This window comes from Stigmatopora nigra, chromosome 20 (assembly GCF_051989575.1).
Source record: "Stigmatopora nigra isolate UIUO_SnigA chromosome 20, RoL_Snig_1.1, whole genome shotgun sequence".
Lineage (NCBI taxonomy): Eukaryota > Metazoa > Chordata > Actinopteri > Syngnathiformes > Syngnathidae > Stigmatopora > Stigmatopora nigra.
In genome coordinates this window covers 9,522,533-9,549,152 of record NC_135527.1, presented here as the reverse complement: position 1 = coordinate 9,549,152, position 26,620 = coordinate 9,522,533, and the positions used below count along the sequence as shown (strand labels likewise).

The following is a 26,620-nucleotide window of genomic DNA, read 5'->3' as shown; positions in this document are numbered from 1 at the left end:
TTTTCAAATGTCCACGTCGCTCTCATGTTTCCACATTTGACGTTGCGTTAATGGCGCTCGTTAATGAGCCGTTCGTCCCCGACGGTCAGTCCGTTCGACGGCCGCGTCCGAACGACGGCGCCGTTTGACGGACGGGCCGGCGGCTTTGAAAGGCGCTAATTGCGCGACGCTAGTCCGCCGTTCTCCGCCCGTCTGGCGCGCTAACAAGAGAGAGGGAAGATTTCCCCCGGGGGCGACGGAGCACCATCGCGGGCCCGTGAATCAAAGCCAAGCGGCAAAATGGAAGAGCTCCTCCACCAAGGCCAAACAAGCCTCATTTGGCGGCGCCTTGCCATCCCTGAATATGCATGGCTTTCTCATTAGCCCACATGCATTATTCAAGGGGAAACGTCCCAAAAAAAATGGGAGTTTTGTGAACACGGCGCAGACATTTTTGCCGCCGCCGCCGACGCCACTTGAGGGCAAAAAAGCAAAACAAAACCAACATTCCCATTACAAAGGCCCGGCTACAAAACGGTGAGCTCCCGGCAAAATTAACAGCCATTATTTACGTTTTTGTGGTTAATTCCGGTAAAAATAACGTGAGGTTCTGCATCTCAAGTCAAAGTTATTTAATATTTGTTGCTTTTCTCCGCGCTAGTATCAGTTTCCCGTAAACATCTCCTTACAAATTGCGTCCTACATAAAAGGCCAATTTCCCTTTAACATTTTCCCTTTTGTTTTCTCCTCCAGCGAGCGCATCTCCCATGAATATTTCCCCACGCCGCTCCTTCTAATAGCCTCAAAATAAATGGAAATAGAAGGCGCATCGAGTCAAAGTCAGTGGCCAGACGGACCGTACTCGTATTAGCGGCGGTCTCGTGCGGCGTGGCGCCATAAGTAGGCCCTCCCGCCCGCCCGCTCGGGTTCCGTGGCGGCGGCGATAAGTGTCTGGGGGTCGTTGACTGGCGAATTAACTTGACGTGGGGATAAACTGTCACTTCCTCCCTCAAAAGCTGCAGATCATCCTCATTAGCGCCACTCTCGCGGGACATCAGCGACGACGCCGTCTTCCCGTCGATAATCCCAATGGGCGCTTTTTTGACTGGAGAGCGCGCTCGATCCATTTTGACTCGCTCGGATGAACGGCGGGCCCGCCGACCACGGCCCCGGCCGGCCACACAAACAAAGCGCTCGCTCGTGGACGGTGTCGCAAATTGGCGTCTCCTTTCCACGCCGCCGCTTCAAACCAAGGTGTAATGACCTTAATGAGCGTCGGAGAAGCCGCTCTGCTTTGTGAGCGTGGCGTCAATTAAGGCCCTCCGTCTCTGTAATTTCCCACCGCCGCGTCCTAGCCATTGTTCCGGCGAGGGGGGAAAAAAAGATGGCTAATTGCCCCGCCGCTAGAAAGGTTGTTGACGTGGGGATGTTTTTGCACATGAATGCGGCGGCGTACAAAAGGCGGCAGCCACTTTAACCAAAGCTCCTTTTTGTGGCATCACCTGCGCCACGGCAACACGCGTAAATAATCAACTCGTTTGCGGCGGAGGAATTAAATCCGTCTTTAGATGAATACGCCGCTTGTGCGCGCCGCTAATGTGGCTAATGTGGCTAATTCAATCTGTCAACAACGTCGAACCCGGTCAATAACGGCGCTGGAATTTTCTCCATTTAATGATACGTATCCATGAAAAGTTGCAGCGCCTGTAGATCCAACATGGCGGCCTGCCACTAATCCATTTGGAATGTTTTTCCCCTCCACCGTAGCTTCTTTTCCCCGCCAGACGAGCACTCGCCGGCCAAGGTTGGCGCGCCGCCCGCCGCCGAGACCAACGCCAAATTGGAATGGATCTCGCCCCGCGCTCGCCAGTTGCCCCATTAACCCCGACGGCGCCGTCCAACGTCGTCGTCCCTCCAAAAAGCGCGAGTTTTAGCGGCAGAGAATGTGGGTTTCCATGGCAGCCACGCACCCGATACCAACGTGCCCCTAAATAACGGCGCTTTCATCGCGCCGTGATAAAAAGAGCGAGAACGCAGACGAAATAAAATGGAGAAATGGCGACGTATCGGGCGGATGAAAAAAAAACATGGCTGGCGGGGTTTAGTAAAAAAAAATGAGGATGAGAACGAATGCGTGGGGAAAACAGCCTCGGGCAAAAAATGTCATTCACGTCTGCCATTTTGGAGAAAAGTATTAAATTGGATACATTTTTGTTGTTGTTTAGGAGCCGCTACACAAGTGAAAATGATGGGATTGGTCGCCGTATCCTGGTGGTGGTATGGATTCCAATGGACGGGAACGCTTGTTATCCGTTTAACGACTTTGGTTAATCGTTAGCCGCAACAACGGCGGCGGAATGACTTTTAATTAAAGCGGGGCGGGCTACAAGCTGCCCGCGAACGTCTCATTAAGCCCGCCTTCAATTCCCGGATGGGACGCCACCCGGAACGCCGCCATTTACGACGAGCCTGGCTTTTGGATGCCGTCCGTCTCGCTCGAAAGCACGCTAACATTTTTTGTCTTGTGCCAGGCGTCCAATCAACTCTTCATGTATAATTCAGCGCGTCCGTCGTTATCCGAGCAATCCACTGCGACCGCTCTTTTTAAGTCAAGCCCGCGCTATCCGAATCCAAATAAAAATTTGCCAATTGCTACCGATTTCTCAAAATGTTCCGGTTGTTTTGGACAAGTTTTGTCCTCTTCCTACTCCCGGGGGTGCCGTAGCCGATGACATATACATGTAGCGCGTGTGCGTTAACGTGGAACGGAGAGCATCTGTCTTGCCGCGCGTTTGATTTAAAATCCTGACAGGACGAGACGGCGATTTTCCTCCGAGCCGCGCTTTTTTTTTTTTTTTTTTTGGTTGCCAAAGTGCCTCCTCGTCTTGCCTCGTGTCTCGTTGGTGTTTCGTATTCGCCGCTTATTTAAAAATGCATGACTGCCTTCTTCCGCAGTGTTTATTTGGCTCTCCTCACTCGACTGCGACGCCGTCGCCGCCATTCTCATTTGCTCTCTGTTTGAAGAGAACGGCTCTTAAGGGAGTCGCCGGGCTTTTACGGCAGCGCAATCACGCACGGGCGACTTGACTAGCGTGCTAACTGGCTAACCATTTTGGCAGTCACGCTCCGTCCCCGACCCAGGCCGCCCATCGGACCACTCTTAACTTAAGGCTTTACGTCTGAGTCGAGCGCACGTGGGGTTCATCTTCCATGTCCCCCCCCCCTTTTCCCCGCCGGCGAGCACGCGTAATTCGGGCTCCCGCTTTTTATCCACGACAATTTGAGATGACGAAAGGGTGAAATGGCTAACCGTGGCTCCCAGGCAATATTCTGTCTTTGGCATTTTTTGCAAACAAAATGCAGTCAAGCAGTAGAATTTTCCCTCGTCAACTTTTCTAAAATGGAGGCCGGACTTCTGGTAAACTTGACCAAAAGAAAACTCCAAAATGGCGTCCAATACAAGTGTAACTGACAACTATTGACAATGGGGCTAATAGCGAAATGCTAACAAATGTATCAAATGACTAACTGTTTTGTTTTGGTACCCGTTTAGGTGTTCCGCAGCGGCGAAGGCATGGGCATCCGCCTGGACAGCGCCTCGGCCTTTCAGGGCGCCGTCATCTCGCCGCACTACGACTCGTTGCTGGTCAAAGTCATCGCCAGCGGCAAGGACCTCCCCACCGCCGCCTCCAAGATGAGCCGAGCGCTGGCCGAGTTCCGAGTCCGAGGGGTCAAGGTAGGAAACCGCTAGACCTTCTTTTCGGTCCGCGTTCGCTTTAATACGAAAAATGCGATGGCCCCGGCCAAAAGACATACTTTGTGAATGCTAGGCATCGATAAAAGTAATCGTTATCGTCTTTAGGAGAGATTTTACGGGTATTTAAATGGCGAGTAGCATTGCTTTGGTCAATTAGCATGTTTTTTTTTGGGGAAGCCAGGTTTTGCGTAGAGTCCATTCACAGTTCCACCTGCCTCCCATTTGTCCCCGATTAAATGTCTGCGAGAACACCAGATGGGTTGCGACTTTGGAGAATGCGCGAATGACGGACGCTAGCGCGTAATCGGCCCATATTTCCTCAAGCGGTGCGCAAAGCATATTGCGGCGACGACGGCGAGCGAGCTGGAGATAAGTAGAAGCACTGTGACTTGCGTTTGATGCGTTGAAGATGCTTTCTTTGAGCTCGTTGGCACTCATTTGTTGACTAGCGAATGAACTCGAGTCTTCTTTAGCCCGTGGCTTTTATTCGTCATTGTCATTAAGACTCGTATCCGTCGTGGTGAAGTTACTTCCAGGTTTACTCTCTTGCGCGGCTGTCACTTTGACGTTGTCGTCGTCGGGTAGCGACTAAACAAACGAGGACTATTTGGAAAATTCTGCCCCCTGCGCAGCTTCCTTTGATGGAAAGACTGCGGCAAAACGACACCAGCCCCGTTAACCGATCTGGTGTTTTTTTTTTTCCTCGTCCCGCCCGGCATCGCGCCGCCGCCGATAAAATGCGACTTTTATTGAGTTTGCGAGACTGGCGGCGGCCATTTGGGCTCTGTCACTTAAATGCCACGTCCACATCTAAACGCTCCCCCGACGGCAGACGGATGTTTTCATGGCGACTGTCGCCGCCACCAAAAACTCCAACGGATTTGTTAGACGACGCCCCTCCCCTTTTGTATCTTTTCCCTGCCGTGCTTCCTTCACGTGTTCTTCTTTTTTAAGTGCAGAACGTGGTCATAAACCTCCTGACATGGCCATCAGGCGCTTTACGTCAAGACGGCGTTGTCTTGCTCTCCGGCTTCTGGCCGCACGCCATCTGTATCTCGCCGCCGCCTTCTTCTTCTAGTTCTTCTTCTTGTTATCATCTCCAGTGCGGCCGCTTCCCCGCACCGATGCGTGCCGACTGTTTGTTTACTCATACGTGGCGCCGGAGGCCGATGACTGTGGCGCTCCATCTTGCCTAACGGGCGCCGGGCCTCTGTCCATTCCGTCTTTCCTCCCGCTCTGAATTTAGTCCACTCGTAGACGTCGTGTGAGGTTAAAACTAAAATATTTTCATTCATGCTAGTCCAATTTAGGTGGGTGTCTTTTTTTTTTATTGATATCATGTCAAGAGAACAACATAGACTTTGGCAAAACCAAATAAAGCCAGGGAACCACGGCAATGTTTCAAAGTGAGTGTTGATGTATATACGTCCTATTTCTTTTCTCTCTCTCTCTCTCTCTCTCTCTCTCTCTCCTTCTTTCTTTTGATCACTTCACGTAATATCTGGAAAATCACAGTGCAACAAATGCAATTATTTTGACGCGTATATGTATATACAGTATATCCCCATACCATATATATATATCTATGTGTGTGTACTCTCTGGCAGATTGGTGATTTACCGTTGGGCGTTTAGTCATTGCGTGGCACCGCGTAACGAAAAACATAGGACACGCCCCCTGCAAAAATAGCCGTCAATCCATTCAGTTTGTCTTTCGCCGTCGTCATCTTTCATTTTGCCAAATAAACAAACAAACAACCAAGCACGTGTAACGGGAAGAGAGGCGCTCGGCTGGAAAACACACACACACACACACACAAACACACACACACACTTTCTCCTCACCCGGGAAAGTTTAGTCCGCCATTTTGCAATCCGCATCGATCTGGCCGTAAACTGGCCACGATCTAATAACTGGCGCCCGGTGACACGCCCCTCCAAGTCACCCCCCCCAGCCCTCCCAGGACTCCATGTTTATGCCCCCATAATCCACAGGAGGGCACATAGAAGTCACATTCTTTGTCTGGCCGAGTCCAAAAAACAATTTTGGGAAAAAGTCTGGTCGCCTCCAAGAAGCGGCTTTGTTTAGTTCTTTGGCACCAGCGCCCCCCGCCCCCCCCCGCCCCCTCTTGAGTGTTGATCCCGTGTTGTGACCTTACTCCATCCAGGTCAAAACCTTTTCTGAGATTCTTGACTTTTGTGACCCTTTTCTACATTTGGAAATGGATTTGTGCCCTTCAAGACAATCTGGCCGACATTCTACACCACGCTTTCCTCCAGCTCGTCCCGGCCCCTCTCCCTCCCGTTGGCGTTGGAATTGGAGTTGGTGGTGTTGAAAGCGTGGATGTAGCCACGTTGAAGGCGGCCGCCAAAAGGCCGGCCGCCGTGCTCGCCCTCGTCGCTGGTGTCGGAGGAACCGGCACTGGCGTTGGCGGCGGAGGCGCACTGGACCAACATCCCGTGGATGGACTGGCTCCGCCTGGTCCAGATGACGCTGAGTCGCTTAGCGTAGCCCACGGCGCCGTAGCGCTTGGCCGCCGAGCCGGCCCCGTGGGAGGAGCCCATGTCCAGGGAGTGGCGCCGCCGCTTGCTGACCGCCCCCCGCAGGGGGTCCAGGGGCGACACGGGGCTCTGGTAAGCCCCAGAGGAGTTCCACTTGTCCCTCCCGGGCGGAAGCGCCCGGCGGGTCAGCGCCTCGCCGCCTCCCAGGGGCACGGCCAGCGACAAGCCGGGGCGGCGGCCGGCCTCCCGCGGCTCTCGGCCCTCCCTGAAGCGCGTCCGCCGCGGCGAGGCGGCGGGGGAGTAGTCCGGCAGAGTCCCGTGACCGTCTCCCGCTTTCCTCTGCCGCACCACCAGGGCCATCTCCGCCCCCGTCCCGGCCGCGGCCGAGACCACGCCCCCGGCCGACAGAAACTGCTCCAGGTCCACCTTGGGCTTGAACCTGGGCTTCGGGGGGAGTTTGGCGGGCGGGGCGGAAGCGCCGTCCGCCGCCTCCTTGTCCTTCTCGCCGTCCCCCGTCGTCCTCTTAGAGGGCAGCCCGTTAGGGAGGACCACCATGGTGGCCTCGTCAGGCCGGTAGCGCCCGCCGCCACCGTCCCCAGCCTTCTCCCGGGCCGTCCCGCCCAGGCCTGGCCCCGCCTCAACGCGGCCGGCGCCGCACGGGGCGTGGTCGGAGTGCTCGCAGACCCGGTGGCGGACCATCAGGGCCACGGTGAAGACCAGCAGGGCCACCACCACCACGCCGCCCACCATGATAGTCAGCGTCCCCCCCAAAAAGTGAGCCTGCAGAGAGCTGCAGGCCGGATAGACGTCCTGGGTGGAGAAAGTGGCGCAGCCCAGGACTTTGGTGGCCGCCAGCGCCGTGGCCGAGTCGTCGAAAATGGCCAGCACGCACAGGTTGTAGTCGGCCCCGGAGACCAAGTTCTTCAACAGAAATCGGTCGCTGGTGGACGGCAGGATCCTGAAAGCGGAAAAGACCACCGTGGTTAAGCCCAGGAGTGGAGGAAGAAAATGAGGCTATTGATGAGACGTGCGCCCGGGGAGCCTCAAAAGAGACTCCTGTGGGCACGCCATTTGCACGCCAATGGCCTGCACCAGTCAGTTGTGCCTGTCAAGAGGCCCTTTGAACACATACGCAAGATGACAATTTGCGGAGTGGAAGGCCTCCAATGCGCTGGAAGTCAGGAAATGTAACAAAACAAAGCTTCTGGAAAGCGCTAGCGTCTGGACTTTGGTACGGCCTTTGTGGCCCTAACGCAAACGTCGATGGCGCCCTTTCGTTAAAAGGATTGGCCGACTCCTTCGACCGGGTGAGCGATTCCCGCGTTGCCATGGCGAAGCTTCATTACTCGCTCCGATAGCGCGGCAGTCGAAGCGAAAAGAATGGCCTCGGCCGTACGATCGGCACGCCGCCGATCGGACCCAAAAAGGTGAAAAGAAAAGTCTTTTACGTCACCCCCTTTTGCTCCTTTCTTTTTGTTTTTGTCCCAAATAGTCTTGCTACGTCTTTGTCTCCGGCCGGCCAGCAATTTTTCTCGTAAGTGGCCCCTCCTGACCCGACACGCAGACACAGACGCGGCGCTACATCTCCATTATCCGCCGGCGCCACGAGCCGGCGTCCCTGGATTTAGCCGCCAAGGTCACGTCGTCTCGTAGCCGGCCGCGAATTTACCTCCATCTGGCGTTTCCCGTCCCTATATCACTTGGCCGTAGCCTCCCTCTCGCCTGGCGCTTTCACCAGCCCGTGAATCACTCGCCCGGCTCGTTTCGACTCCGGCGCGCGTCCTCGCCGTCGGGAGCGGAAATGTCAAATGGCGGCCTCGGACATTTTTTTGCCCGTCGTAAATCCAATCGTAGCGTCGCGTTTTTAATCCAATAAATGAATTCATCTATTTTAGACAGACGATGCATTATTACAATATGTGCAAAAGGGTTATAAACAAGACTGCATCGTTAAAAAAAAGGCGCGCGGGAGGAAAAAAGCCTCCCAATTTAAAGGTCAAAACATAATTGAAACAAAGGGAAATTAATTGGAAGAAAATGGAGTGGAAACATACACACATCAGCGTGTGCTTTTTCTGCCTTGCAAATGTTTGGAGCTCAAACGTCTACGATTGGCGCATTTACTTTACTCTTCTTCTTTTTTTCGACGACAAGCTAGTTAGCTAGCGGCGAAGGAATTAAGATAAGCGCAACTTTTGAACCGGCGTCTCCGACAGGGTGAAGCAAAGTCGCTATTTCCGGACGCGCCGAGCTTTAGCTCGTCTTTAATCCCGGCAAAAGCGCACGCGGGGGGGAACGTCGACGTGCTTTGGCGGGCGGGGAAGCGACGACGACGACGCCTTTGTCTGAACTGCTGTCATAGAAACAGGTTATTCTTAGTATGCGTGAGAGCGGCAAAGAAAAAGATGGATGGCGTACGTTTCGCCATGGCGAGGAAGATGAGACCGGAAGAGGAGGAAGAGGGAGGACAACAGCGCCATTATCTCCACTCGGCTGCCCTCATTTCCTCTTCTTTTTACACGTGGCCTTTGTTTAGCCTTTCTTGGAGGAGCTCTTTTGCCTTTGTATCAAGTGTCTCCGTCCCCATTCGCCGTCCTTCAGCTTCACCTGACTGGATTCGTCTTGGAGGACGACTTGGTCGTCCCCGGCGCTTCCGAACAGATGCCAGGCGCCGGCCCTCCCACCTGACCCCGTCACGCCACTGACCTTTTTGGACAAATGACGCAATCTGGCAGACTCGCCAGCTGTCCAACGGGGGGGCTACCTTTCGGAAGAGGCTACATTTATCGATCCGTGTCCTTTTCTTCCCATAGGTGGAGTCCAAACAGTCTTTAACGAGTCCAGGCGTCCAATGGCATTTGCGGAGGGGAGGCTTTTGAATCCTTTTGAAGGCGTTGAGCGGCTTTGCTTTATTATGGGCCTATTTGCCGTGGAGAAATTAGCCGAGCTGATCAGGCGGGGAGCTGGCGTTCTCCCATTCTCACATTCTTATTCTGTGGGCTCATTTATTTAATTAGTTCTCCCCGCTTAATTGCCGTGCGTGCGCCGATGGGAACGCAGACGGCGCGCATTCGTCTTTTTTCCCAGTCAGTCGGCCTGGCTTTATTTCCATTCGGGAAGAGCCTCCTTCTTTGGTGGCCCCGCCTCCCCGTCCACCCGTCTTTCCTCTTCCTGGCGCTTCCTCCGTCTTTTTGCCTCTCTTTCATCCGGGATGCATTTTTTCCATCTGGCTGTATGTCAGCCAGGGATTGCCTTCCCCTCCATTTAGCCCCGCCTCCTCAGCCATTTGGTCTCACCCGCGTTCTTCCCTTTTACGCTAATCTGTCCCGTGGGACTTTGCGTGGAGTCAATCTCAGATCTTCCCGTCGGTTCCCCGTTGCCGAGCGCCGCCCTCTCCAGTCGCATCCCGTACTTAACATTTGTCGATTGGCGCTACGTCGCCGCATCTCCTCTTCCTCCTCCTCAATCCATTTCCTTACAGCAGCCATCATTTCTCCATCCCCCCCCTTTTTGATTAGAGTTCCCATCTCCCCCCGGGGCCTCCTCAACGGAGGCCCTCCAGACCCATAAAGTCAAGCGAAGCGTTTTGCAGTAATGGCGGGCCACCCTCATCTTTAACGTTATCCTAGCGTTTCGTCCTCGTGTAGCTCGTCATTTAAACATGAAAACGTTTGTCAACGGCGGAGTCACTGACCTGTAAACGAGGGTTTCGTCGGCCGTGCAGTTGTACTGTATCTGGTACATCCACACCGCGTAAGGTCCGGACAAACGTCCCAAATCCCAGAGGACCTGGGCCGAGGTCGACGTCACTCCGCGTACTCCCACCGTCTGGCCGTCTTCGCCCTCGTCGTCGTCGACGTCGTCGTCCGCCGCCCCCGAGTCGTCGCCCCGGTCCATTCGCCCGGCGCCGTCGTTGGCCCCCCTGCCGGCGGCGCTGATGTCGGAGGATCCCGGATCGGTCCGCACCACGCCGTTGCTGATATTCCTGTTGTTGTTGTTGTTGCCCCTGTGAGGGAGGGGGATGATCTTGAGGTCCACGGTGGCGGTGGCCTCGCCCGCGGCGTTGATGGCGATGCAGGTGTACGCCCCGTCGTCCCGGGCCACCGTCACGGAGATGTCCAGAGTGCCGTTGCCGAAGGAGCCCGTCCGGGAGGAGTTGGCCACGATGCGGTCGTCCGGCGACACCCAGTGCACGGCCGGCTCGGGGTCGCCGATGGCGCGGCACTTGAGGGCGGCCCTCTGGCCTTCCAGCACCCACAGCTTGTGGGTGTGGCGGGTAATCAGAGGGGGCTCGCAGGTAAACTCCTCCTCGGGAATGGACCAGAAATACCTGGCCAAACGGATCGTATTGCGGTCATTGCTTTCCAAAAAACAAAGTATCCACGGTACCTTCCGGCCAGGTGCAGCGGCGTGGCGCAGGTCTCCATGTCGTCACCGCGGATTAGCCGTCGGAGCCACAGCAGTTCGCAGTTGCAGTGCAGCGGATTCCCCCCGAAATTCAGACTGATGATGGCGTTGTAAGGGGTGGGGCTTATGGCGCCCGTTTGGGACCTGCAAAGTTGAGTTTTAGTCAGAGACCGAGGCCTTCCACGCCAAGCCCCCCTCAAAAAGACACCCAAAGGTGGCCTTACCTGGCAAAGAGGGGGTCTGGCGGCAAGGTCCTGAGCCGGTTGGAGGTCATGTCAAGCCTGGCCAGCTTGTACAACTCCCCAAAGACCCCTTCCGCGATGTGGTCTATGAGGTTGTGGTCCAGGTTTAGCGTGTGCAGACTAGCCATGTTCTGGATGGACTCCCACGGCACCCTGCGGAAACCCAACGGAACATTGTGGAACCGCCAAACAAAGTCTGCACTAGGCTTACTTTTGGAGGTTGTTGTAAGACATGTCCAGATCCTCCAAGGTCAGCAAGAAGTCGTCAAAGGCTTGCCCCGACACTCGGATCAACTGATTGTTGTTGACGATCAGATGTTGCAGATTGACCAATCCCGCCAGGTCCCTGGGACCCACCGCCGTCAGACGATTGCCTGGAAAGAAAAATGCCGGTCAGAGCTCCGGTCACGTCGACCGAGAGTCCCGGCGCCGCTCACCGTCCAAGTGCAACGAGCGCAGACTCTCCAGGTCGGCAAAGGCCATGGGCCGGATCAGGTGGATGGTGTTTCTGGACAGAGTCAAATCCACCAATCCGCTCATGTTGACAAAGTCTTCCCCGCCCACTTGGGTGATGAAGTTGTCGGCCAGGCGCAGTTCCACCGTCCGCCTGTCCACGTGCGGCGGCACGAACAGCAGACCCTTGTCGGCGCACAGCGTGCTGAGGGATTCCGACAGGTTCCGGCACACGCAGTGGAAGGGGCAGGCCGACACCACCCCCCACGTCTCCCCCGCGCCGCCCGGAGACGGGAGCAGGCAGCATGTGACCAGAGTCAGCCAGTGGAGAGCCGCTAGGGTTCTCTTGGAGCAGGGACAAGGGACGGAATGGGACGTCCAGGGCAGGGCCCACGCCGACCCTACAAAGGTGCAATGCGTCTCCGGGACGGCGGGACGGCGTCGGTGTCTGCTGGGCTTGGCGCTCGGGGCGGCAGGCATGGTAGAAGGCCGGGCTATCCACAGACCTGAAGAAAAACACAAAGCCGTGACTCCTGGCCTTGTAGCGACTAGCGCTGACGCTAGCCATTGTGCGAGGTCGCCAATGCTTTGCCGTCCCGCCGGAACGAACAAAGACCATCCCTATAGTAACCGTTACCTAGGAACCCGAAAATGCGGATTAGCCGTGTTTTATCGCCACTTAAAGCGACGGGTCAGGGGAAGCGACGGGGTCATTTCCACCACGGCAACTATGGCGCACACCTTGGAATGACGGCGTGTGCCGTGACCAGGCGCCCATGAGTGACTGGCGCCGCTTTTCACGCTGAGGGGTTGCCGTGGCAACGTGGATCTAGAGCGCAAAATTGAGATCCGCTAACAGACGGTCACTTGGAGCGCCGCCATTTGTTCGTCACACGCGAAACCCGGAGACCAATCGTATACGTCTTATTCGGAAGATTTACGGCGACGGCGCTTCTTACGTCGTGCCAAACGAGAAGGCGTCCCCAAACTGACGTTGCACATTTTTTCCTCCCTATGGACGGCGCTTAAACCCGATCCATCTCCCCTCCGATTGAAGTATTTCGATCCGAAGTGTGCTCGACGGAAACTCGCTTTTTTTCCGCCACCTGGCCGACCCGCGGCACTTTAGCACTCGGCTTCCTTTGGCCGAGGACTAAAAATGTCAAGCCCTTATTAAACGCTGACGAAAATGTATCACCTTAATTCACAGTGTGTTTGCGCCTTTCTATTTGCATGCTTGTTGGAGCGGTGGCCGTGGCGTTGGGCGCCTTCCTAAATGCCAGCGCTCCCTAATGGACTCGGAATGGAGAGCGTGGCGTGGCGGTGGCGGTATGGATAAAGCGCGACGGCACGGAGCGGCGTGAGCCACTTATTGTGGGGAAGAAGCGATATGCTGACGCGCGCCTTTAAAGCGCGGAATGATTTCAATCACGCGTTGCCCTCGATATTAATTGTGCCTTTGTAGGCACGGCGAACGCAGCACAACAGTCTCCCACACGCTTGTAATTATAGTGAGGCCGACAGAAAGTCGCTCTGTCTTTCCTTTTCTGTCTCTCTCTCTTTTTCTCTCTTTCTCTCTCTCTCTCTTCGGGCGAGGAAGAACACAACGCCCACGTAGCCCTCTTGTTGTGGCAGTGATGCGCACAGAGGCCTACTCATCCTTTTGATACTCTTGGCTTCTTTGTCAGACGCCTGTCAACTTTCTCTCCCCTTGGCCAAGTGGGGGCGGGGCTTGGCCCAGCCCGATCGACGACGACGTGGCCGTATGTTTAACATCCGAAGAATCATATGATATCCGGTATTATCTGTAATTTTTTACGGGAAAGTGGAATGACTGTATTCTATGCAAAAGACGGCGAGCCAATACAAAGTCTCACCATTAGGCGGACGGGCAGAGAAATATGGGAAGACGATAAACGTTTGAAGGGCGCCATCCGTCAATGTCGCGGGGAGGGAAGACGAAAACTGCCATTTGATTAGGGAAATAGAGAACGCCGTGGCGTGCGTGCGTCGACTTTACTCGTCAGTGGCCGTTCATGGGCGCGTTGGCTAATGTCTGCCATTGACCCCGCGGCGACGGACAAATGACTCCAATGAAATAATCAATCAGAGGAGCATTATAGAGCGCGGCCACGTTAAAGATGGCGCTTTGATTTGGCTTTTTTTCCAGCGACTGGCACGCTTTTGCTGTCGAGGATTCCACTTTAGCGTTGACGCTAAAGCCCAGTGGCGAACGCCAGACGGGTGACGTTGATTTTTGGTGGCACTGGCGCACAACTTTACATGATCTGGGAGGAACACATCCCATCGCTCTTCTACCTCCGCCTCTAATAGAGCGTGTGTGTGTGTTTGCGCTAGGCTAGCGCTAACACCCCCGCCCTCCGCCGCCGCCGTAATACTTCAGTGTCACCGGCTGACTGCAAAGTAGCACGTCAATGTTATCTGTCGGCAAAGCTCTCGTGTAAACATCTGTAAGACTTGAAGGCAGCTAAGCGGCAAAACGCCGGCCAGCGTCGAGTCTCGCCCGCCACTTTTCAAGTAGTACTCTACTTTTACACGCACGTACGTACGCGTACGATAACGTGAAGTCGGCGAGTTACTGAGATTGTTTGGCTTCTTCTTCTCCAGATGGCGAGAGAGCAGGCGTATCAGATTGGATAGCGCGCTGGCACGCTTTAGCTTCCAGGCTAATAAAGCACTTTAATGAAGGCATCATGCTCTTCTTTGGATGATTTTTATGCACGCACCATATTGTCTTGGGTGGCGTGTCGGCAAACATATGCGTGAGAGAGTCGGACTGTTGTTAGTTTAGCGCTGATTGTAAAATATGGGGCACTTTTGGTCTGTGTTTTATTTGATATCAAGCCTTTTTTTTTTTTTTGCACGAAAATCCGTGGGATCCGGCCGACCGGTGTTTAGCGGATTGTCCAAAAGCTCCAAATCAAGGCAGGCGCTCGATGGTGGCCCCCCGCCGGGCCAATTTTCTGGCCCCTGATTTGCTGACAGCACAAGTCGTTTGCAGCAGCTCAACAAAAGTAAACGTCGGCGAGCCAGCGCGGTCCGACGCCGCCGATTAGCCCGTCGCCATCCGAGCCCGTCGTTAGCAAATACAAAAAATTGTCGGGCAGATGCGAAAATCCCAAAATAACCATCCCTATTTACTCTTCTTTATCCCCAGCAAAGAATGGCTCACGTCAGTGTGCTTTTTTTTGGCGTCCCAGCATGCACGGCAGCGGCCCCCCTCCCCTCCCGTGCTCCCCCATTGCCTTGGCGTCGCCCCCTTTCCCTAATCGCATCCCTCCGCCTGTCACCCACGGTCGGTTGCCTTGGTTACAGTTCCTCCAGTCGACAGGCGCCTGTTGTGCCTATAAACAGACTGTTAACATTTTAATTAGTCATCCTCTCGACCCCGCCATCGCCGTGGTGGCACAAACCGGCCCTCCTCGCCACTCGCCTTTGGGCCAAGCTCGTCAAAGAAAAATGGCCATGGAAAAAGTAGGGGTGCGACCAATAGAGCAGCACTTGTGGATAGGAGTGGAAAATTCCACCAAGCAATTTTGTAAACAGCCAGCAAAGCACTCACTGGAAATGACGGGAGTCCTTCAATGCCTACTCATTGTTAATCACGCTAATGTTTACATTCCATAACAAGTGTAATAGTCTGTAATATTTCTGTTTCCCGTCCAGGCCTTTTCGCTCCCCCCCGGTCACTTTGTCGTGATCTCCACTCTGGCGGCGCCGGCTAAGCGCGTCCGTAAGCGATACGGCGGGCGATACGCCGGAGGTGAGGGACGCTCGCTCTCGTGGGAACGAATCAAGAGGGGGGGGGGGGGGGGGGGGACGAAAAAAAGGGGAAAAAATAAAAGCCATGCTCAATTAGATTTGTCAATGGGTGCAAATTAGAAGGAAGAGCTAAAAATAACACCACGTTTCCATCTCGCCGTGTTACGGAGACACATCTGTTTATTATTTATAGGACGGCCCGATATGCGTGTGTGTGTGTGCGTTAAAGTGGGAAAGAACACACAGTTCCCTCCCCCATTTCCTCCCCCCCTCCACTCAGCATTGGCATGCTCAATGATTCAGCACAAGAGAGCACAATGTGCATACATCCATTCACCCTTAGTGGGCAAATAGCACCGGGGTGCCGTAAATCCCATTGGGAATGGGAGGGGCCAATGAGAGAGAAACTTTGAGCGTCGTCAATGTCATACTTTGTGATATATTTCAAATGTTACTCATTCCACTTGCATAATAGAACTCCCAGTTATTCCTAGAAAATGTTGTCTGTTTTTCTCTGCAGAAGTTTTGTAAATGGCCCAAAAGAGTCACTTAAAAGGTAATGATTTTGTCTACAACCTTCATTTTCTTGCTCCCATAGACTTCCACGGCAGCCATTTTTGTCATCACTCCAAAGAGATGAATGGCATTTGCCACATTTGATTGTTTCTATGTCGGGGCGGCAAAAGGGCGCTTTTGTTTGGGGTCAGCGCTCCCAATTTTGCTGCTTACCTTTTGTGTCTGTGCGCAGCAACTGGAATCAGCTCCACATCTCTTCTCCTCTCTCTCCTCTCGTCTCTTTTTCTTGCCGCTAATTGGCATTCAGCAGACTTTCTCCGGGGTCTTTGCCATCTTTTGGCCCGCCCGGATCCGACGTGTCGCCCAGTGAGTTTCCCGTAATGGAACACCTTCGACCGGGTGGTCCAAATTCCACAATATCCCAAGAAGGAGCCGCAAATATTCCGCTATTCCCAGAAAAGTAGTTGCAGAAATAACTCCAAGAATTGCAGGCGGCTATTTCTCCGGGACGGGAATCCGGGAGGTGGCCGCCTCTACCTCTCTGGCCCGGCCCCCCTTGACGTCTCCATGTCCAAGGGCGGCCTCTAATTCCCAGACGGCCCCCTTCCGGGTGACCCGGGTGGCGGCGGCATTTGCCGATGCTCCGGCCGATGACCTTGGGGAGAGGAGGGCGGCTCTGACAGAAACCTGGGAAGAAAAGGCCAAAAGTGTGTCCCGAGAGTCCACGTCTAAGAAGCGTGCGTCCCTCACGGCGGCGTTAAATCCTCTTTTGGCGCCCACCCCGCACGACGTAGAGTCCGCGGACCCCCTTTGGCGTCTCCCGCCGCCCCCGAAGCCAGCGCACGTAAAGTAGCGCGTCGGCGGCGAGCGGCCTACGGACGTTCCCGCCAACGTGGCCCGGTTGAAAAGTGGGCCCGCTTGTCAATCATGCCCCCCTATTTTGCCGTTTGTCATTTTCTCTCTCTCTCTTTTGCTGTGGCGCAGCGCTTTGGCAGAGCATTTGCATCCCGCGCCTTCCCCGAGCGCGCCTCCCTGGTTCTTCTTGGGTTACGGCGCAGTCTTAGTCGATTCTCTGGGAAAAGCCCACAAAGACGGGAAAAGGCGTCTTACCTGCGGGTCCCGATCATTCCACCTGCCTCTCCGGCATCTCCATCTTGTGGAGGCGCTCTCTCAAGTCGGAACAACACCCATGGCTTCTTTTTTCTTCTTCCTCTCTGCTCACTCTCTCTCTCTTTTTTTTTTTTCCTTCACTCTCTCTACTCTCGCTCTCTCTATTTTCTCTCTCTCTCTCTCTCTCTCCTCTCTATGTCGACCGCCCCGGTCTGGACAGCTGCGGCGCTCTGTCTGCCGCCCGGGCTGCCGGCTGATTGAAATTTAAGTCGTGTTAATCCCACAGTACAGGTAGTGAATGAAGGAGGAGGAGGAGGAAGAGTAGGAAGAGGAGGAGGAGGGGATGCGGGAATGGCCGAGCTATCCGGAGTGGGAGGTGGTGGGGGAAGAAGAGAAAAAAAAAAAATAATGCTCGTGTCCTCTTCTTCGTCAAGGTCCCGCTTTGACTCTTGCCTTTATTTTTGTTTCTTCTTCCGAAATAGGAAAGCGGAGTCGGGTCCGTCCGGTGACGCGGACGAGCGAGGCGGAGCGCTCGGGGTGCTCCGGCGGACTGATTCGGTGGGGTGCAGACGCGGTGAGGAGAGGCGAAGGGGGGAGGAGGGGGAGGGGGAGGGAGGTGAGGAGGGAGGTGAGGAGGGAGGCAATGCAGGAGGAGGGAGATAGAAAATACCACACGGCAACCATAGAAAGCAGCGGCGTCCCTTCCCATCAAATACCCGACGTCCAATCATCCCGCTTAATGTCCATTGGCCCCTCCCAGTCCAAACGGATTGGACGTCCGGCGACGTCCATGCCCAGTTGGACCAGGGCGTCCGGGCTCCCGGGTTTTATAATATTGTTTTATGCACTTGCCAAGTTTAGGGACCATTTTTACGTCAGGGAAATGTAATGAGGACTTGTTTTAATTAGCCACTTTCTCCGCCTCATTAGCCAGATTCGGGTAAACGGCGCGGACGCGTGTTCCCACTTTTCCACCGATTGTCTCTTTTTATGCCTTTTTCGTCTTCCGCGTCGGCCGCTTTATTTTTAGTCGTATCGGGAGGAAGAAGAGCAAGACGGGCATACGGATGAAGAGCGCCAGATGAAAGCGAGACGAGCTCTTAGCGCCTGCAGCTACTCGGGGGCCGACCGTGGGGGGGGGGGTTTAGACGATGGAGACGAGAGTGAGGTTGAGGTGAAAAAAAAAAACAACCCGAAAATGCAAGGCCCGAGCGAGCTCTCCCAGGGAATTAGCCAGATAAGCGAAGCGGCTGGGGGTTAGCCGGCAATGCCTCCCAGTTAAACACATGTAACCTGGATCCCCTCAAAAGTCTGGAGCGCTGTCAAAATCAAAGGTGCTTAGACGGGTCGCGACGTGGCGCTGTGCGGCGGCGCCGCCTCGCTCCCGTTCCGCTTGCCTTCCTCTCCACCGTCCCGGGACCGTAATTATTTTGGCCCGGGGGTCAGGTATTTTTGGACCTCCCCGGGCGCCGGCGCCCTTGATACCTAATCATTTCCTCACCCCGCCATGTACGTGTCATCCGTTGCGAGGAAGCGCGCTGCTGACCCGGCCCTGTGCGTGCCTTATCTTTACGCTGCCGTTTATTAGCATGGCTGTGTTTTTGTTAGCATTCTGCCCAATGAAGTTACAAGAAAAAGCCCCGGTTTGTCCGCATTGCTCAGCTAGCCAAAAGCTCCCCTGGCGCGCCGCCGCCGCCGTCTCACACAAGAAATGACTTGAGGGAGATGGCGGCCCGTGTTGGGAAATCACAGAAAGATGCGAAAAGATCAGACGGGAGGCAGAAAGAAAATGTCCTTAACCTTGTTTTTACGTCTTAATGTCTTACATTTTCCATGACTATTTTTCTTGCAGTCTCTAAAACGTGGAGTGAAGCCCTTGGAAATGTGTGCACGGGGGTGCCAGAGTCGTAGATGAGGTCTTCCAGGCGCCAAGATGATAGTTTTGCATCATTTGCCCATCAATGGCAGTTGAGCCAGCTCCCTAAGAAGGTCCATTTGTCATTAGCATGCAGCTAGCATCTAGCTCTGAGCTAGCGGGCGCATCTGAATCAGGCCAGGCTGTTTGCGGAGGGGAGGCGAAGCGAAGCGAGGCGAGGCGAGTGTGCCACGTTGTGCGAAATAAGAGGGAGGGCCAACGCCAATGTAGCGGCGGCGGCGGGCATGCCAAGCGGCCCGCTAATGAACACATTGATCTGATACAGCAGAGTGCAAAAGGACACGCTTCCATGGATTTCTTCGCACTCGTTCGCCTTATTTGTCTTCATTCATATTTCACCAGCTTATATTATTCAAAAAAAAAAAGCTAAGCCGCTACCAGAGGTCTTCCTTTGCAGCAAATTCAAGAAAACATGGACTCTTTGCCGCTTGTTTTTAGCCATTGTGTACTGGAAAGCGTGATGCTGGGGAGCAGCTGGTGTTGCGATGGAAATAAAAGTGGTTAAAATCAATATTTGATAGCGCTTTGTCCTTGGCAATGGTCATCTGCATGGGCCGCCACATCATCCATGGTTATTGGCTCTTGTATAAAGTAGTCACTTTGCGTTGATCTGGTGCACGCCAACCCCCCCACCTGGTTTGCCTTTTTTCCCTTTTTCCCGCGGCACGCCACGCGGCCACGTGAATCCTTGGGCCGCCTTCTTCTCCGGCGGCGAGCTAAGAATACACCCTAAGTCCTCTTTTGATATGACGTTGGAGCCAAAAACCGCATTTGTTAGCGATCGTTATCCGGTAAATTGTCAAGTTACCCTGTGTAATTCTCTTTTTGTGTCTTTCTCTCAATTTTAGACCAACATCCCGTTCCTCCAGAACGTGTTCTCCAACCACCAGTTCCTCCACTCCACGGTGGACACGCAGTTCATCGACGAAAACCAGGAGCTGTTCAACCTGAAGCCCACGCAGAACCGAGCGCAAAAGCTCTTGCATTACCTGGGTGGGTCTGGTACAAAAATAATTAAAAAAAACAAACCCGTTGTTTATCAACCACGGTGTTGACCTTATCCAATCTCCTCCAAAGGTCACGTGATGGTGAACGGACCGACCACGCCCATCCCAGTGAAGGCCAAACCGTCCTCCATCGACCCTGTCATCCCTCCCGTCATCATGGGTACGTACAAATACTTTTACCCGGTTCCCGTCTACCCTACTTAGACTTATTTTTCACTGTGGGCGGAGCCAAACGTCCAATACATTTAGACTGATCCGCCCACTGAGTAAGCCATGGCATAAATAAGTAAAGTGGTTAGTAGTAAAGTCTGGAAATGGTCCTAGAGTCTGTTTGTCTTGGCCGTTATGGCCCGTCGTTTATGATAGTGGACAAGATCAGGCACTTGTAAAAAAAAAAAAAACTCCCAGATTTGCGTCCCGGTGGCAAAGATAGCTGGACCGTGGTTCCTGAAATTGTAAATAGTAGCGTAGCCCCGGGGGCACTTAGGCTAAAAGCCGGCGCCGCGCCACGTCTGAATGACAAATGGTCCGTCGGACCGTGGGATGGCTCCGGGTGGAAAAGCCTCCCTAAAAGCTTCCGTTTAGCGCCGACGCCGGAACCCCGATGGCCCCCCCGGGCCATGCGTAACGCGATAGGGCGTGCCAGAGACGTTCACCGCTTGTTAGCATCCCCTCCCCCGAGAGTCCCGCAGGTCGGAATTAACGAGGCGGCGGCGGCGGCGGCCGGACTGACGTGGCGTTTGGAGGTGAACGGCGAGCGGATTTGTCAGGCGGCGCCGTCCTTTCATTGGAGCGGGATTAGGCCACGATGATCACACTGGCAAAGAAAGCGGCGCCCTGGAAAAATAAAAAGAGGACAAGAGAGGCTTTGGTCCAACGCCAGTTTTAATCCCGCCTCCATACACAAGGCCATCATCGGCCAGGTGAAAATATCAAGGGTGGATTCCGCTTTATGTGGACATAATCCAATCTAACACTAAGCATTTTGGTCTAGTTTGGACAAAAGCTGCGTGGTTTCCCCATTTGATTGGTCATTATTTTAAGGTGAGCGCTGACCTTTGACCTCGGCCATTATACGGCCACTGACTTGGCATCGATTGCGGTAATCGTAAGGCACGCGGCGCCGCTTTCAAAATGATGCGTGGTCTAAGTGGCGTTGTGTGGTCGGCCAAATGGCGCGCCATTACGCTCCCGCCGTGGCCAAATGGGCCGGCTAAGGCTGGCCCGTCATTTTCCCCGACGCGTCCCTTTCCGCCGGAGCTCATTATCCCAGCGACTTAGCACCGAGAGGGTGGCTAGCTCATTAACCAGCGTCATTGATCCGACGTTAGCTTGGCCGCGCTCGCCATCGATCCGGGTTTTTTTTTTTTCGTGTCGGTCCTCCAAATGGCGGTCTTTGTCACGTCCTATTTTCCACCCTTCAGGAGAACCTCCCGTAGGATTCCGCGACGTCCTGCTACGCGACGGCCCGGAGGGTTTCGCCAAGGCGGTGCGCGCCCACCGCGGCCTCCTGCTGATGGACACCACCTTCCGAGACGCCCACCAGTCCCTGTTGGCCACCAGGGTGCGCACCCACGACCTGAAGAAGATCTCCCCCTTTGTCAGTCATCACTTTAGCAACCTCTTCAGCCTGGAGAACTGGGGAGGTAGGTGGCCCCCTTCAAAAACCTTCATTTTTAGTGCAAATTGCATTTAATTGCTGCCATGATGAATTTCATGCAGAAATGCAGTAAGAGTCGTCTTCCCTGTCGACCCACAGATTGGCACAAAACCACCGCAGGGCTTTGATAAATGTCTAATTCCGTATTTTTTCATGTAGGCGCCACCTTTGACGTGGCCATGCGTTTCCTATCCGAGTGCCCGTGGAAGAGGCTCCAGGAGTTGAGGGCTCTCATCCCCAACGTTCCCTTCCAGATGTTGCTGAGGGGCGCCAACGCCGTGGGCTACACCAACTACCCCGACAACGCCGTCTTCAAGTAAGCCCCTTCTTTTTGTTCATTTAAGCCTTAAAATCATCCAAAAATGATGGCAATTCATTCAAAATACACTCTTAGGTTTCACTGGGATAAAACACGTGACAGCCATAGCATCCCCCCCCCCCCCCCCCCACTACCCCCGTGTGACGCTTATGAGGGGCCCATAAATGTCATATGTGCCTGAAGCGCTCTCCCAAATAGATTGATTAGTCACCTCCCTGTTGTGTGTGTGCGAATGTGTGTGTGTGTGAGACACACACACACACACACACACACTGGGTGGGAGATAAATTAGTAGTGGCTTGGTGACTAAATAGAGCAGTTTGCCACACACACACGCATGCATGCATGGCCGGATCTCCCCCATCCGTCCGTCTCTTTTTTGGTGGCTGCCCATCCCGCTTCAATGTGCTTATTTATCCTATCTTGGAGTTGATTTTTATGCTTCCATCCATCTCCTCCTCCCCCCCCTCGGCTGGCGCTCCTTTTGACGGCGTTACGATTAATGTTGGTGATCCGTCCTTCTTGCCGACGCTGATTTTTTTTTCATAAAAAAGTGTCATTTGAGTTTTAGAAATGCGATCTAGCGCGCCGCTATCGACGCCTCGGAATCAAAGTGTCATTGGGAGGCGACTAATTGATTTCCGCTGCTTAGCGTCGGGTCGCGCCAAAAGCTCTCAAATGCTAATGAGGAGTTTCCTGTGACTTCATTTGATAGGAACGCCACCACGACCAATCCTTAAGACCATCAAATCACTTCCATAGAAACATTTCTTTGCCAAAAATGCTGCAAATCCATTTTTATTCTTCTATGTTTAACCTATTTTTTTGTATCAAATGATGTCAAACATATTTTAAAGGTCAGCACAGCAGTATTTGTATGCTTTAACAGCTACAAAACAACCCGGGGGTGCCGTATCAGGCCCCCGGGCCTTGACTTTAACACCAGCAATTGATCAAGAAAGACAAAAAAATCATTTTTTTCCCTCCAAATTAGCATTTGAGAGGATTTTTTTCTCTCTTTAAATTAGCATTTGAGGGCGTTTGCGTGGCGCTGCCAAGCAGCGGCCTGATGGGCAGCGAGCGGCGCCGATTGTGTAAACAGCGCACACGGCGCCCCCGATAATAATCCCCTTGTTGTGTTTGTGGAGGCAAACAATGGCTCTCTCCTTGTGCAAATGTTGTGTGAAAAGCAACGCTGATTAGGATTGCCAGGTAGCCGGCCAAAGCCTTGGAGACAAAGGATTTCCCCCGGTGGGGCTTTTTAGGACTGCGTTTCAACGTGGACAGAACGGCGGGCGCGTTGGAGACGACCGTTCATGACCACTTACCGCGGGCGAGCCGGCTTAAAGGACCAATCTTTTGCCGTGTTAGTCTAAAATCAAAAGGCGTCAGAGTCGTTTTGGTGGTGCTTATCAACAGACAAACCGCACAAAAAAGGTCATGCTGAGGTACACATTTCATTTGGGGATGAAGTGAAACATTTGTGGATGATTTTTGTTGATATTTGTCCTGAAATAAATGTGATTGTGCCAAATTTCTGACGCCGTCTTTCCTCCCCAGGTTCTGCGAGGTGGCCAAAGAGAACGGCATGGACGTCTTCCGCGTTTTCGATTCCCTCAACTACCTGCCCAACATGCTACTTGGCATGGAAGCGGCGGGTTCGGCGGGCGGCGTGGTGGAGGCCGCCATCTCCTACACGGGCGACGTCTCCGACCCCATGAGGCAAAAGTACTCCCTCAACTACTATCTGGATCTGGCCCAGGAGCTGGTCAAAGCCGGAACGCATATTCTTTGCATCAAGGTGCGCAAAAAAAGGGGTGGAGCCGGGTATTTTTAAAACATTTTAACCCCTCCTACTTGAACTCTGTGACGCTGTCATTCCAGGACATGGCGGGTCTGCTCAAACCCGAGTCCAGCAAACTCCTGGTGGGCGCCCTGAGGGAGCGCTTCCCGGACATTCCCCTCCACGTGCACACGCACGACACGGCCGGCGCCGGCGTGGCCGCCATGTTGGCGTGCGCCGAGGCCGGAGCCGACATCGTGGATGTGGCGGTCAGTTGGAATATTTCTGTCTTTTAATATCAAGGTACAGAGAGGTTTTTCTAAATTCCAGCAATATTTAAACCAACGTAAAAAAATAGATTCCCTTAAAATCATCAGCAAGCCGTCCAATTTGAACATAAGGATTTCATTTCCAGAATGAGTTTTCATGCTGTCATTTTTTCCCCTAACGGCTCTACCTCATTAACATTCCGCTGGCGCTCGCAGGAAAAAAAAAATCCAAATGTATTCCAGAGTACAATATCTTATTTCCATGATTTTTTTGCATATGGCAAAAGTGCCAAGATGGTGGATTTCCCTCTGCTTGGTGGGGGGGGGCTTGATTACATTTGGCCCAGATCTTCCATCTCCATCATCAAATGGTCAATCTTAGGCAGAAGAATATGATTTTTCCCACATTTGCATAACCAGATGTAACGTTTGCGTCTTTTAGGTGGATTCCATGGCCGGCATGACGTCGCAACCCAGCATGGGCGCCATGGTGGCCTGCGCCAAAGGAACCAAAATGGACACCGGTAAGCACCCCCCCCCCCCCCCCCCTGTGTACTCCATATTAATTATTAACAGACTTCCCTAAGAAATAAAGTCAATTGCAATGGCAAAACACACATTTTTCAATTAGTTCTGTCTCTTCCATATACTATATGGTTCTATATACTATACTATATGTACTGTCATTTTATTAAATCAAAGTCACATGGTAATCCGGAGATGCAGCGTCCCATGGGATCTTATTTGACGGTTCGCCGCCGTTGCCGTCTTTGCATTCCGGGTCGAGCGCCTGACCCCGGATGCCCGGGAACGCCAGGCGGGCACCGTTCCTGACCTTCGCCTCTTTTCCATCCCATCTGGGCGCCCGGGCGATAATGAGTAGTCGCCCCCCCCCCCCCCCCCCCCCCTCCTCCCCCACCCTTCCCCTCCATCGCCATCGCCCCCGCCCGCCCGCCCGCCACGGCCGCCTCCTCCGGCACGGCGGCTAGTAATTAACAGCACTTTCCACGCACATTTGGCTAACCTCTCGCCAGCTCAGGCTCCTCCCACTCCTTCTGTCCACCCTCTCGGCGAGCGGCGCTTTCATGGCCACTTATTTGCGGGGGAACTGTTTATCCCTCTTGTTTTGTTAGTTTTATTTTTGTGTGTCAATTTGATGTGGCTAAATGGCTCACCCACGGCCTAAAATTTGGGCACATTGCATCGAGGTCGTTAGATAAGAATTCTTAGCAAATACTTTGAGGGCAATAGACGTCAATGGTAGCCAATATGTCATGTTTTACTCCATTTTTTGCTATTTAGTTGCTAAGATAGGGATTGAGATTGCCTAAAAGGAAATAATTTAGACTTTTTTCTCTTCAATAGTGGCATTCATTGCAACCATCTCTGTGGAATATGTAATATGATGCAAATCTATTTTTGGTCAGGCATCGCTCTGGAGAAAGTGTTTGACTACAGCGAGTACTGGGAAGTGGCGCGGGGTCTGTACGCGCCCTTCGACTGCACGGCCACCATGAAGTCGGGCAACGCCGACGTCTACGAGAACGAGATCCCCGGCGGCCAGTACACCAACCTCCATTTCCAGGTCAATTCTGTGGTTATTTTCATTCCCATTCTATTTTAGCATCCCTATTTTTCTATTGCGGCGTCTCCATTGAATTTTCATCTTCCAGGAAATCCTTTTCAACCCGAGAAATCCTATTTTTTTGTTACAGGCACACAGCATGGGCCTGGGGAATAAGTTCAAAGAAGTGAAGAAGGCCTACACGGAAGCCAACAAACTTCTGGGAGACCTCATTAAGGTAAGCCCCGCCCTTCCTCGGACTCCCGCCGCCATTTACGGGCTAGAAAATGCCATTAATTGGCGGCCAAAGGATGCAAAAAAAAAAGGTTCCTTGTCTTTTTTTCTCTTCTTTTTTCCCCTCCCGCGGTAGGCGTTTTGTTCAAATTCCGCCATGAGTCCGTCCCCCCGTTTTGATGAGACCCCCGCCGTCTGGTATCTCTAACCCGACGCGTTTTTTTTTCCGCTCCCGTCTCTCCCGGCGTCTCGTTATCGCGTCTACTCGTCTCCTCCCGCGGTGACAGGTAGCATTCTTCAGCGCTCCCTGGACGCCGTAAAAATCCAGAGAGTTGTTTACGATGAGGCCGTGAACGGGTCGCCTCCACCGATTGGGCCAAAAACCGAGCATTATTTTGAAAGCTCGCCCATTGACGTTTGAGCCTATTGCTAATATTGCTGGTAACAGATAGGACGTAGCGAGTTAAAAAGCCAAGAAATGGGCAAAAAATAGTTGGAGAAACGGCTAAGTGCGTTTGAGTTAGTAGCGAGAGAGGCGGAGTCGTGATTCATCAAGACACGTGAGAAAACAAAAGGCAGTGGGCCTTTTATTTGGCAATAAATAAGTTCAGCCTGAGGCAATGAAGGAAAAAGCCCCCTTTTTTTTGTCCTGTAGGTGACGCCGTCGTCCAAGATCGTGGGCGACCTGGCCCAGTTCATGGTGCAGAACAACCTGAGCCGCGCCGAAGTGGAGGAACGGGCCGACGAGTTGTCCTTCCCTCTCTCCGTGGTGGAGTTCCTGCAGGGTCACGTGGGGATCCCCCACGGCGGATTCCCGGAGCCCTTCAGATCCAAGGTACGCCACCATCTGACGTGAAGACTTTTTGGGACTAAAACTGACTCCTCCCTCCCTCTTATCCAGGTCCTCAAGTCCCTCCCTCGCATCGAGGGACGTCCCGGCGCCTCCTTCCCTCCCATGGACTTTGAGTCCCTGGAGGAGGGGCTCCGGGCGGCGCACGGTGATGACATCACCACCGAGGATGTCATGTCGGCGGCCATGTACCCCAAAGTCTTCCAGGAATTTAAAGAATTTACCGGTGGGTTAAACAATGGAATGTCAA

General features: G+C 53.6%; 2 protein-coding genes across 5 annotated transcripts in view; one reads left to right on the top strand and one right to left on the bottom strand.

Annotated features, from left to right (window-relative positions):
• LOC144213184 (pyruvate carboxylase, mitochondrial-like) overlaps positions 1-26,620 on the top strand; it is a 39,396-nt gene that overhangs the window by 10,218 nt on the left and 2,558 nt on the right. For all 4 annotated transcript variants that reach the window (XM_077741474.1, XM_077741475.1, XM_077741476.1 and 1 more), the window contains exons 12-23: positions 3,533-3,715; positions 19,533-19,677; positions 19,762-19,851; positions 21,116-21,337; positions 21,511-21,667; positions 23,231-23,471; positions 23,555-23,722; positions 24,165-24,246; positions 25,150-25,307; positions 25,438-25,524; positions 26,176-26,355; positions 26,422-26,596. In XM_077741474.1, the coding sequence (XP_077597600.1) occupies positions 3,533-3,715; positions 19,533-19,677; positions 19,762-19,851; positions 21,116-21,337; positions 21,511-21,667; positions 23,231-23,471; positions 23,555-23,722; positions 24,165-24,246; positions 25,150-25,307; positions 25,438-25,524; positions 26,176-26,355; positions 26,422-26,596 (1,888 nt within the window). The remainder of the gene's footprint in view (positions 1-3,532; positions 3,716-19,532; positions 19,678-19,761; positions 19,852-21,115; positions 21,338-21,510; positions 21,668-23,230; positions 23,472-23,554; positions 23,723-24,164; positions 24,247-25,149; positions 25,308-25,437; positions 25,525-26,175; positions 26,356-26,421; positions 26,597-26,620) is intronic.
• LOC144213185 (leucine-rich repeat and fibronectin type-III domain-containing protein 4-like) lies at positions 5,863-17,308 on the bottom strand. The gene is made up of 8 exons (XM_077741478.1): positions 16,749-17,308; positions 15,852-16,325; positions 11,324-11,845; positions 11,098-11,260; positions 10,869-11,039; positions 10,627-10,788; positions 9,932-10,567; positions 5,863-7,195 (listed from the first exon to the last, which is right to left on the bottom strand). Exons 3-8 carry the CDS (start codon positions 11,817-11,819, stop codon positions 5,995-5,997), a joined length of 2,829 nt encoding a protein of 942 aa, XP_077597604.1. The 5' UTR covers positions 11,820-11,845; positions 15,852-16,325; positions 16,749-17,308; the 3' UTR covers positions 5,863-5,994.